The sequence below is a fragment of the Sarcophilus harrisii genome, chromosome 2, assembly GCF_902635505.1.
Source record: "Sarcophilus harrisii chromosome 2, mSarHar1.11, whole genome shotgun sequence".
NCBI classification, from domain to species: Eukaryota; Metazoa; Chordata; class Mammalia; order Dasyuromorphia; family Dasyuridae; genus Sarcophilus; species Sarcophilus harrisii.
Window position 1 is genome coordinate 104,710,009 of NC_045427.1, and position 12,223 is coordinate 104,722,231.

General features: G+C 35.0%; 1 protein-coding gene across 3 annotated transcripts; it reads left to right on the forward strand.

The window, feature by feature from the left end:
* The first annotated feature begins 3,876 nt into the window (after positions 1 to 3,876).
* C2H2orf74 (chromosome 2 C2orf74 homolog) lies at positions 3,877 to 6,321 on the forward strand. 3 transcript variants are annotated; one of them, XM_031950525.1, is made up of 5 exons: positions 3,877 to 3,962; positions 4,058 to 4,241; positions 4,425 to 4,517; positions 4,599 to 4,782; positions 5,944 to 6,321. In XM_031950525.1, the coding sequence occupies exons 2-5, from the start codon at positions 4,147 to 4,149 to the stop codon at positions 6,109 to 6,111; spliced, it is 540 nt and encodes a 179-aa protein (XP_031806385.1). In that variant the 5' UTR covers positions 3,877 to 3,962; positions 4,058 to 4,146; the 3' UTR covers positions 6,112 to 6,321. The 3 variants fall into 3 exon arrangements, with proteins under 3 accessions (XP_031806385.1, XP_031806384.1, XP_031806386.1); XM_031950526.1 differs by having other exon boundaries at positions 3,880 to 3,962; positions 4,166 to 4,241; XM_031950524.1 differs by having other exon boundaries at positions 3,879 to 4,241.
* Positions 6,322 to 12,223: the final 5,902 nt, after the last annotated feature.

Genomic DNA, 12,223 nt, shown 5'->3' on the forward strand with positions numbered 1-12,223 from the left:
ATACTTGATGCATATATTTAATATTATTATTACTTCATTATCTATGGTACCCTTTGGCAAAATGTAGTTTCCTTTCTTATCTCTTTTAATTAGATATATTTTTGCTCTTATATTTTTATATAATATATAAATATATTATGATATATTTAAATATATAAATAACATACATTGTGTATATAACATATATTTTATATATTATATAATATATAAATAATATAAAATATTATTTTATAATTTTCTCTTTCCCTCTTTCCCTCCTCACCAATGTTTTGCTTCTGACCACCACTTTCCTCAATCTGTGTTCCCCTCTTATTTTTTAGAATCCCTTTAGAACTCTTCCAGGCATTCTTGTTGGGATTGTGTTTAATTCACATCTCTTTTTGAGGTTTGTTTATAGCTATTTTGACTTCATCGTGTTCTTCAGAGGTGGTGTCTTGATCTCCCCTTTCTCCATAGTAACTTTTTATGGTCAAGTTCTTCATTTTGTTTTGTTTTGTTTTTTGTTTTTGCTCACTTTTTCCAGCCTATTTCTTGACTTTTAGCTTTCTGTTAAAGTTGGGCTCTGCTCTGTGGTGGAGGGGGCAATGTCCCCCAGGTTCTTCAGGCTACAGTTCTCAGAACTAATTTCAAGGTTTTGTAAGTTTTTGGTTATTCTAAGATGATGTAATCTAAAGAGAGGTGCTCACTGTTCTCCTGCCCTATTCTCTGGTCTGAGTGACCATAAGCATTCCTCTCCACCCTGAGATTGTAACTAGGGCCACTGCCCTGGCAGTGGCTTCCCTGTGGTTTTGAGGGATGTCATTCTTTATAGTCCCAGAAATGTATCTCGGGTTCCCACAAACCTCTGACTGCAAATGCTAAGGTTTCTTTCTGCCTTAGGTCTGAGACCAGGGCCTTTGCTCCCTTGTAGGTGACCACAGGCATTCTTCTCTGCCCTGGAACTATGGCCAGGGCCCCTGCTTCCCTCTGGCCACAAGCATCAGTGCTGTTCTTCACCTAGGACTGCAACCTGGAATTGTGTACAGGCAAGGCAAGGGTGTTCTGCACTCAGTGCCAACAACTTAATTTTCTTCTGACCATCTGTCTGATCCTCTTACTATGGTCCAAGAGCTCCCCAAACTTCTGTTGCCATAATTAAGTTGTCTTCAATACCTCCCTCTAGCTCACCAGGCAGGCCTTCTACTGCATTACCCTTCAGGCCCAACAACCATTCCAGCGATACAGAGCTTACATTTTGACCTCCAAGTCCTTTCTTGGACTGGAAAATTGTTTCATCCCAATCTCTGGTGGGTTATACCTCTCCAGAATCTGATTTGAGATATTGTTATAAAGTTGTTTGGAGAAGAATTTTAGAGAGTTCAGATGAATTCCTATCTTTACTCTAGTATCTTGGATCCAGATTTCTTCTTGACTTAAAATCCCACAGCATTGTAATTATCTCCTTCCAAAGCAAAAGAATTCAAACCATGGCAAATTTTGGTTATTGATTGGTTACACTGATAGGTTACATGACAACTTGGATGAGGAGATCCCACAGTTACTCTTTCCCACAACTGATTCTCTCTTTCTCACTGGAGTGTTATCATTCAGGAAGAAGTCAACCAAAAAGAAAGGCTTGAGGCTCTCAAAGGGCTAGTCCCTTTTTAATGTATAACAAGTCCCTATCACACAACCTCAGTCAATCAAAGAAGCTTCTTCTTACCATAAGATCAGAAAACCATTATCCAATTACAGAACAAATGTACAAGTTTCAATTTTATCCAAGGCACTCTCATTACATGTCTTCACGACTCCTAGAAGCAGGATGTTCATTCTTTTCCATACAGGAATTGCATCAAAGATACTCTAAACATGCTTATAAGGATTGGCTCATTGGCCATGTTCTTACAATTTAAATTATATAGATGCCTCACCATTCAAATTTTCAATGAAACAATTGAAGGTTCTTTACATTGCACAGAAGTACCAAAAAAGGAATATTTTCTTGATCATGGAATCATGAGATCATCAATACAGAGGTAGAAATTATCATAGGTCATATTTTTAGAGCTAGAAAAGAACTTAGAGGCCAAGCAGTTCAACCCTCTCATTTACAGATAAGAAAACTGAGTCACGGAAAAGATAGCTTGTCTCCAGTCATTCAAAAACTGTCTGAAGCAGAATTTGAAGTCAAAATTTCTTCAACTCTTAACTCCAAGTTCACACTCTATGCCATCCAATTCAAATCCTTAATTCTAGATATGAGCCAACTGAGCACTAATGAAGGTCTTTCTCCCCAAGGTCACACACATCTTGTTCAAAAGTCTCTGTTCCTCTTTCTCTGAAAATGAAATCTAGAAAATATTAGTCCTGGGGATATTATATTCTCAGAATACTATATACTATTGCCTCCTAATTCCTGTTTCTACAATTTAAGTAGGTTTTTCCTCTGAATATAGGTTGAAGCAGAGCGCAAAAAAAAAGATTGTTGAGCAACAATCAAGCTAAAGTAAGGGCGTACCACAAATATCAGACTGGCTTTTACACAAAAATATTTACTTCAAAATGCATAGTCATAAATATGCAAACTTGGGGCAGCTAAGTGGTGCAGTGGATGGAGCACCAGCCCTGAAGTCAGGAGGACCTGAGTTCAAATTTGATCTCAGACACTTAACACTTCCTGGTTGTGTGACCCTGGGCAAGTCACTTAACCTCAATTGCCTCAGAAAAAAGCAAATAAATAAATAAATATGCAAACTTATTTCCCCAATATGTGGGAAGTAAAATCTCTTCCCTTTCATCATGGCACCTCAATCTCTGGCATAACAAATAATTAGGCTCATAGTTTAGGTTGGTTTCCATAGAGCAATCTAACTCCAACTCTTAACCATGGGCTTGTTTAGACACCCTGGCTTCCTGAGGCTTCCATGATAGGCTGGTTGGCTACACTACCCCTCGTGAAATCCTGGCTCCATTGTTGCCATGGATAAAAAGCAAAGAAAAGATTAAAAAAAAAAAAAAAGAAAGGGAAAGCATTAAGAAAAACTGAGTTCAATGATGTTAGCCTGGTTATTAATCGTTTTTTTCAATATGTGTTGAATTTTAATGGCATAAAAGTATTTTTTCAGCTGTTCTTGCTTGTTCTGCCCGGCTACTCAGACTCTCCAATCTAAACAATTAGATAAATTTGTTTCATGGGGAAAATAAATGGCAAAACTTTTCTCTTGTAAGTGAAAGTTCCCAAAGTCATAAAGCATGCATGTGCAACAGTGTATGATTTAGAACAACTCAAAAGTTAAAAGTTGTAATTCCAAAGTATATCTATTAACGAACAGGGAAATGTCTGCATGTGGAATGTAAAGCATGATCAATTATTTCATTCATTCCCAGTGAGATACAAGAATATGAATTGTGAATCCCTGGATTCTAGAAGGAAAATTCAAGTAAACTCTATCATATGGTACTCAAATTCTATTGAAAAAAGGCAAGGGAGAGCAATGGTAAAGCAGACTTAAAGATTATTTTAGCCAATATATACTGGAAAAAGTGATGAGGTACCACCATTTATATATTGGGACAGTTCAGCCAAATGCCTTTTCTCTCCTGGCATTAACAAACTAGTAGCTCATAATCTCATTTATTAAAGGGAACCGGATTCATCTTGATATCTCAAATAAAAGTGAAATACAAACAATATGTTGGCAAAATTTTTTTTTTTTTTTGCTCTGAAAATGCAGAGTTGTAACAATGGTTGGGCAACCATAATTTTTCCCTAGGCTCAAGATATTTAGCAAGTGTAGACCATCTCTTGAGACCCAGCCCAATGGTTCCATAGTTCTATGATGTCATAGAGATGAAACAAGTGCTTTGGAGGCTTGCTTTCCTGGTTGGGGAGGAGAATTGAATGATCACAAGTGTTCCAGATTAGTGGTCCCTCCAGGCATTTTATACTCACCACATTTATGGAGAGGAAGTAAGCCAGTGTGAGTAAATTCCACCTACCCAGGAAGAATGTACTTTATGGAACTGAACTAATAAAAGCAGCAACAATCGCCCAACCCTTCTGTTCTGTTTCTAGAAAATTTAAAGAATAAGAAAAACAAATTCAAACTGAGCTGGGAAAAAAAATCTGGACAATCTGTGATCGTTTGAGTCAAGAATTCATCTATGTTCTTTGAAATCCTAGGAATCTGTGTCCTCATTACTCTCCTGATGTGTGTCATATTCCTTCTCATTTTAATAGTGATCTTATCATACCAAAGGTATCAATCCATAATAATAAACTAGTTTAAGATTCCAATACATGATAGAAGCTTGGCTTAGCTCTTCAGTCACATTTTGAAACTGATCAAATAATATTTTGGATATTTATTGTTCTTCATTTCTGTATATTCTTCTATGAGACTCAAATATCAATGCCAGTCTACCTTTTATATCTTTCTCAGTGCTCAAAAGAGGAAGACACCTTGTTTAGGGAATATGAAGCTAACTCATAAAAAGTTGCAGATGAAAAGACCTTTATCTCCCATAGAGGACAGGTAAGACTTTTTCTTAGAATGGGGTTTTAGATGATAGAGTTTTTAAAAATCCTTCCTGCTTTTAAAAATCCTGTTTTGTAGATCCATCTTTATACTGCAGCGTGCAGATGAGAACAATCTTGTGAAACCTGGCATTCTGATGCAAAGATCAGACAGTGAAGAAGCATTGGTTATGCCACCAGATAATGCAGAAGCCAGGGAGAAAAAAAGCAAGATTAAGAATGTCAGTAAGCTCAAGTGGAATGCCAGACCTTCTAAGAAAGAGGTAATATGCTTTTCTGCTTAGGTAATTCTTTTCTTAAACATCTACTTACTATGTGCCACGTACTGGGTATACAAAGACAAATATGAAGCATACCTTGCCCTCAAGGAGTTTATATTCTCTGGAGGGAGAAGTACACAGAAGAATATATAGAAAATAAATATACAGTAGTTTGGAAGGGGAGGCACTAGCAGTTGGTAGGTAGAGTAGGTGGAGAGATCAGAAAAGTTCCACAAGATAAACTTTAAAAGAAGGAAGGGTTGACATTTTCTGAAGAGATATATGCTCATATATAAAATATTATTATATATTATAAATATTACTTCTAATTTATCCTGTGTATGTGAATACACACTGAGTATGCAATGTATATACAGAGATTAAATTGGATGTAATCTTAGAGCTTTGTAGTCTTGGAAGTCTCTTACAAAAGGATATTAGAGCCAGGGAGAAGCATTCCAGGGATGGGAGCCTCTGTTTCCTCATCCGTAAGAAAGGAGTAATAATAGCATCTGTTTTGCAGGAGTGTTGTAGGAATCAAATGAAACAGTATATGTAAAGTGCTTTGCAAATCTTACATATTATATAAATGATAGCTGTTATTACTTTTTATTGTCATTCATGTTTTGAGAAATATTACTAACTTGCCAGGTTAGACACCTTGTGAGAATTCATAATATGTTTCTTGGTTCCCCTTGGATCTGGACAGGAAGGCTCATGGATCACTCAGTCTATAAACATTCTTTAAATGCTTATTCTGCTAAGTTCTGGGGATACAAAGACAGACAATTGTGAACTCCTTATGGAACTCACAGTTGAACAGGGAGAACAACTATGAAAACAAGAGTGAAATAACTATGTAAAACAAGGTAAATATTCTCATGTTATTATAATATATAGTTTCTTGGAAGAAGGATATTGGTACTTTGAGAAATTTTGTTTCTCAAATAGACATGAAGATGCTATGGAGACATAGATGAAATAGGATTATGATAATTTCTCATTTCACCACCTATCATATAAGGATAGTTGACAGCTTCTTTCCCAGTATAAGCCACTTTCAAAATTTAAATTTAAGACAAACTTAGAATTTATCTTGTTTGTAAAATATGGTATCATTTCAGGTCTTTTGTCTTGTCTTTTCTCTGTCAAACACTCTTAAAGAATTCCAAGATGTCAGAAAAAGAAAACTCCTCTAACTCTTTCTCAGCTGAGAACAACAGAAGACCAATAAAAGGAGTGACATTTTCTCAAGAGGTCATTGTTGTGGATCTTGGGAAAGACAATGATAAACCTCATTATTATACCAGAGAACATAAAGATAAAAAATAAAACATCTAAAAAGAAGGGAAGAAATCAAACCATGTGCTGGAAACACAACTGTGAGCATGAAGAATCACAAGCCAGGATGGATCATTTCATAAAAATGGATATTCTTTCATCTTTGGGCAGAAAAAAAGGTGGACTGTATGTAAAATACTATAAGTGAAACACTGAGAGCTTGAATATAGTTTTTGAAATATCATATTTGAATTCAAGAAATTTATTGTGTAATTTATGCTTATACCCCTTTCTCTGCTAGACCTCTGTACTAATAATGTCAATCATATTCTTTGTTTCTTCAAATGTTCAACAAAAAAACCAGGTCAAAATGTGACTCTAATTTTTTTTCTTTTTTAGACCTAAGCCTGCGATTCATTGTTGGAGGGAACTACTACTTAGGAAATTCCATCTCCCAATGCAGGTATACCTGCTCTGAAACTTATCTTACAGAGTTTCTTTGTATACTAAGAGGTCAAGTGATGTACAACCAGTCTATACTTTCAAAATAGATTTGAACTCAGGTCTTCTTGACTCTGATGCTAGCTCTCTATTCATTATATACCATATTTTTCTTTTACATTTAAATTGCTCTCCTTAATATTCTGTCATGTTTTGATTGTAGGAGTGTATAACTAAATAAACTTGTTAATTTAGAAACTCTCATGCTAAATAATACTGTTGTGTTATCTTTTAATGTAACTATCAATAGGTATTATTATTTTAGACACAATTCTGTGGTCTTTCTGGCATAGAAAAACATTTTTCTAAGATTTAACTATATAAAATTATTCAGCCAGCTATGAAGTTGTGTAGATTTCAATATTAATATTATTTAAATCTTATTATTGAACTATTACCCTCACTAGTGGGGATGATAGTGACACTGGTTTTAATGATAGATAATTGATAATCTGTATGTGGATTGTGGACGAAGAGATCATTGCTTCTTCAATAAGAGTAACAAAAGAAAGTTGTGATATGATCCACCCATTCTGGAGAGCAAAGGCTTATAAAATTGTGCATACCCTTTGATCCAGTAGTCTCACTACTGGATCTATATTCCAAAGAGAGAATAAAAAAGTTAAAAGGATCCACATGTGCAAAAATGTTTGTAGTAGTCCGTTTAGTAGTGACAAGGAACTGGAAACTGAGTGGCTGCCCATCAGTTGGGGAATGGCTGAATAAGTTATGGCATATGAAAGCAATAGAATATTATTGTTCTATAAAAAATGTTCTATAAGGCTTATTTCAGAAAAGCCTGTAAAGACCTACATGAACTGTTCACTTCTGAATGAAGTGAACAGAACCAAGAGAACATTGTATATAGCAACAACAAGATTATAGGACGATCAACTGGTGGACTTGTCTCTTCTCAGCAATGTGATGATTCAGGGAAATTCCAATAAACTTCTGATGGAAAATGCTAGTCACATCCAGAGAGAGAACTATGGGAACTAAAAGTAGATCAAAGCTTAGTAGTTCACCTTTTTGTTTGTTTTTTCTTCCTTGTGTTTTCTTTTTCCTTTTGGCATCTTTCTTACACAATATGTCCCATATTTAACCTTTGTCAGACTGCTTGCTGTCTTGGGGAAGAGGGAGGTAAGGGAAGGAGGGAACATTTAGAACACAAAGTTTTATAAAAATGGACGTTGAAAGCTATCTTTATATGTGTTCGGAAAAATGAAATACTATTGAAAAAAGTAACAGTAACAAGCATTTGTTGACTGTACTATGTGTGGGGCATTGTGCTAATGACTATAAAGCATTAAATTATGATTAATCAGCAAAATAATGGTAAATCATTTCATAAATGTTTATGGTCTACTGTTTTTGTACTCTTGGTGACTATGTGTGGACACTAGAATTAGAAGAAATATAAGACATGGTTTCTGATCTCAAATAATTTGTAATTTAGTTAGAAATGGTGTGGTTCAGTGGAAAGTACTCCATAGTCAGAAGACATCTGGTTTTGATTTCTAACACTGACATCCGATTAGTAACCAAATGCCTCCCTGAATTTCATTTCTTCATTTGTATGTGAGATTAATAAAGCCTGAAATATCCATCTCTCAGAATTGTTATGAGAAAAAAAAGTCCATTGTGAGTCAAGTGATTTCTAAGTCCAGAGGGAGACCAACAACGTTGCCCCTTCATTCTTACTAAGTGAAACTCCTGAGGTGACAAGTTTCATGGACCACGACCAGCATCACCAGAATGCAAAGGAATTGAAAAGAATTTTCTCACGCTAAACCAAATAAAGGAATAAACTTATAGATAAGTTCCTCAGACAAAATCAGAAAAAATTCCAAAAGATGGACTGATTTTTATCCCATCTTCTAGCTGGCTATGGATTTTGTGTTTAAAAAGCAAGACAGAGTGGGATTGATAGGTTGGGAACCCTCTCAGATCATGGGCTTTTATAACAGTGACAATTTGGTAGAAGATCAACAGGTGGCAGCAGAGAGCCAAGGACCAGGGGAATGACTGACTAGCAACCTACCAGTACATCCAATTTGCAGTTTGTGGGTCATCCCTGGAATAGTCAGATGACATCAATGAGCCTGCAGAGATCAAGAGCCTGAATTTCCCTGACTTCACATGCTCTTTCATATATGGCTTTGACACAGATGATGCTTCTCCCAACATATTGTGGTGATCTGGGGGCAAGTATACTTTTGGGTGGATGTGGGAAAAGTTTTCCTTTCATTAATTTGCTATGCTTTTTTTTTTCCACTTTGAAATAATATATTTCCTGGTAGATCCAGTAAAAGGGACATGTTTGGGGATCTAAGGGCTGTGTTTATGAGTGGATACTGACCAAAACAGGTCTCAAAGGTGGAGTATCTTTCCCAGAGTTCAAGAAAGGGGGAGAACCTAGTGCTACAAACTGATGCTCACCATATAAATGTAATAAGCTATTATTATTTGGGGAGATACTATAAAGTGGCAAATTATGGTACAGAAAATAAGGGACATGGGAGAGAGAAATCACGATGGGTGGTTTGGGTTGGGTGGTTAGAAAGAGCTTCACAGGAGATGGTGAAGCTGTGAATTAGTTCAACTACTTTAAAAGGCAATTTGGAACTATGCCCAGAAAGCTTTTAAACTCTGCCTACCCTTTTTATATCTTTAGGATATAAATCTAATAATGGTATTGCTAAGTCAAAGTAAGAGGGGACACAAAAAATATGAATACTAGCTCTTTTTTAAGTTAGCAAAGAATTGGAGACTGTGGGGAAGCCCATTAATTGGAGGATGGCTGAAACGAATTGTGGATATATGAATGAAATAAATTATGATATATGTGTGCTACAAGACATGATGAAAGGATGATTTTGTTTTATGTATTTTTCCCCCAAAAAACTGGGAAGACTTTATGAACTGATGCCAACTGAAAAAAGCAGAGAAAACTTATACAGTAATAACAATATTAAAAAGGAAATCAACTTTGAAAAACTTAAACACTTTGGTCAACATACTGCCCAAATCATAAACCAATCATGCTATCCATCTCCAGATTCAGAGCTATTAGACTAAGAGTGTAGCTGAAGTATCTTTTCTTCTCTTTCTTTTTTCATGGGTTTTGTTTTTCTTGTCTTCTCAAGAGATAGAGAAATGGGGGGAGCAAATCATTTTGAATAGAAAATAAAGTAAAATTAAAAAAAAAAATTCAAGTAGTCCAGAAGGAAATTTAGAAGCAGAGACTGAAAGGAAAGGCAATTTTAAAAGAAATGGATGTGATTAAGTCTATTCTTTGAGGGGGGAGGGGATAGGACCCATATTGATTCTTTTCTTCTTGGATTAACATTTTTATTTGAAATTTTGAGTTCAAAACTTTAGTCCTTCCGCTATTCCAACCCCCTTTTGCCATGGTAAGAAATCAGATATAGATTATACTTGTGCAGTTATGTAAAGCATTTTCATATTATCCATTTTGTACAAGAAAACTCAAAAGAATAAAAAGGAAAGTAGAAAACAACATACTTCAATCTGTATCCAAACAATATCAATTCTTTATCTGGAGATGAATAATATGCTCCATCATTAGTCTTTTGGAATTATTTTAGATTACATATTGCCGACTCACTAAGTCATTCATAATTTTTCATTATATTATAGTGCTGTTACTGTGTATAATGTTCTGGTTCTATACACTTCACTGTGCATCAGTTCATGTAAGTATTTCAGGTTTTTCTGAAATCATCCTGCTTATCATTTCTTATAGCACAAAACTATTGTATTATATCATATACCACAGCTTGTTCAATCATTTCCCAATTGCTGGACATCTCTTTGATTTCCAATTCTTAGCCATAACAAAAAGAGCTGCTATAAATATTTTTGTACAAATAGGTCCTTTTCCCTTTTTTTGATGTCTTTGGGACATAGACCTAGCATTTTTTTTTTTTTTTTAATAAACAAGGCTTGATCTAAAGCAGAACCACAATGAACATAGTAAAGAAAATAGCAAGGCCCATTTATCCAAGTCATAGCATAACAGAAATCAAAAAAAGCATATTTTTTAAGTAAATGGTATGGAATAAGAATTTATGATTTTATATGCAGTCTTTTTATGTACTTCTTTGTATATAGAAATTTTCTTTTTGGTATTAATAATAAATATATTTTATTTATTGTTTATTTTTTATTAAAGTTTATACATTTTAAAATTTATTTTAAAGTTTTAAAAATTGTTTTTGCTGTTTTGAACTTGATACACAGCACTAATATGAATATTTTCACAGAATATTGGTAATGAAACTGGGAATCTCATTATGTACAACTTGGTCTTGTTTTTGTTTCTTTTTTTAAATAATAAGTTTTTATTTTCAAAATATATGCAAACAATTTTCAACATTCACCCTTGCAAAACTTTGTATTCCAAATTTTTCTCTTTTTTCCCCCCACCACTATCTCCTCTGGACAAGTAATCCAATATATGTCAAATATGTATGACTATAAATGGCTTTAATTCATCTGAAAATTGTCTGTTCGTATCTTTTGACCATTTATTGATTGGGGAATGATTTCTGTTCTTATAAATTTAACTTGATTCTCTATATTTTAGAAATGAGGTCTTTCTTAGAAACACTGGCTGTAAAAATTGTTTCCTAGCTTTTTACTTCTCTTCTAATCTTGGTTGCATTGGTTTTGTTTGTCACGGTATACTATTTAAATTAAGCATCAAATAGACAAAAAGTTAATTTTAAGGGAGCACATTCAAGTTTAATCTCTGTTCCTAAACCCATTGATATGGATTACCCTCATTGGTGGAGTTGAATGACCTATTCTGCATTATGAACCTTTAGTTCTCAGCCAGTCCTCTCTTTGGGAACACTTCAAGTGGGAGTCCCTCATTTGGGAGTCTCTCAGTGAGAGTCTTCTTTGAGAGCAGCAAGGAGTCAGCTTTCAGTTTCAAGAGAGAATATGGAAGAATCAACCCAATTTAGATTGCTGAAGGAAAAGACTATGGGAAGACATAAGAGGGTAATCTCTTATCATATCTCTATTCCTAAATTGATACTTTAGAGAGTTTGGGGAGTTTTCCCTTGCATGAGATCTAGAATTCTTTTGGTTAAGCTAATTTACCTTTGCTCCCAATGAGAGAGAGCATTCACTTTGTATTGTTTGGTATACTCCCCTATGTATGATTTTTTGATTTCTGTTATGCTATGACTTGGATAAATGGGCCTTGCTATTTTCTTTACTATGTTCATTGTGGTTCTGCTTTAGATCAAGCCTTGAATATAGAATTTGGGATCCCTCTTTCCCTCAAATATCAGAAGTTAGATGAAACTTGATCATATCCCTCAGAAGAACAAGATTTAAGAGATCAATTAGATATAATTCTAACCTAATATCCTCTTCCTCTCTGAAGAGACCAAAGTGGCCTCTGGCCCCAGGCTCTTACTTCTCCTCCTGGCAGGAATGAAGGTTTCCTTGGGAAAAGGCATGAAAAGAGACTAGAGATGTCTATTCTGCCTCTCTTCAAGCATACAAGGGCAAATCCTCACTGCTGGTTGACTTCTCTGAACATATGGAACCAAATCTCCCTTCCCTCCCTCCTTCCCCCCCCCCCCTCTCTCTCTCTCTTTTTCTTTTCACAAGCAATATCAAAAAG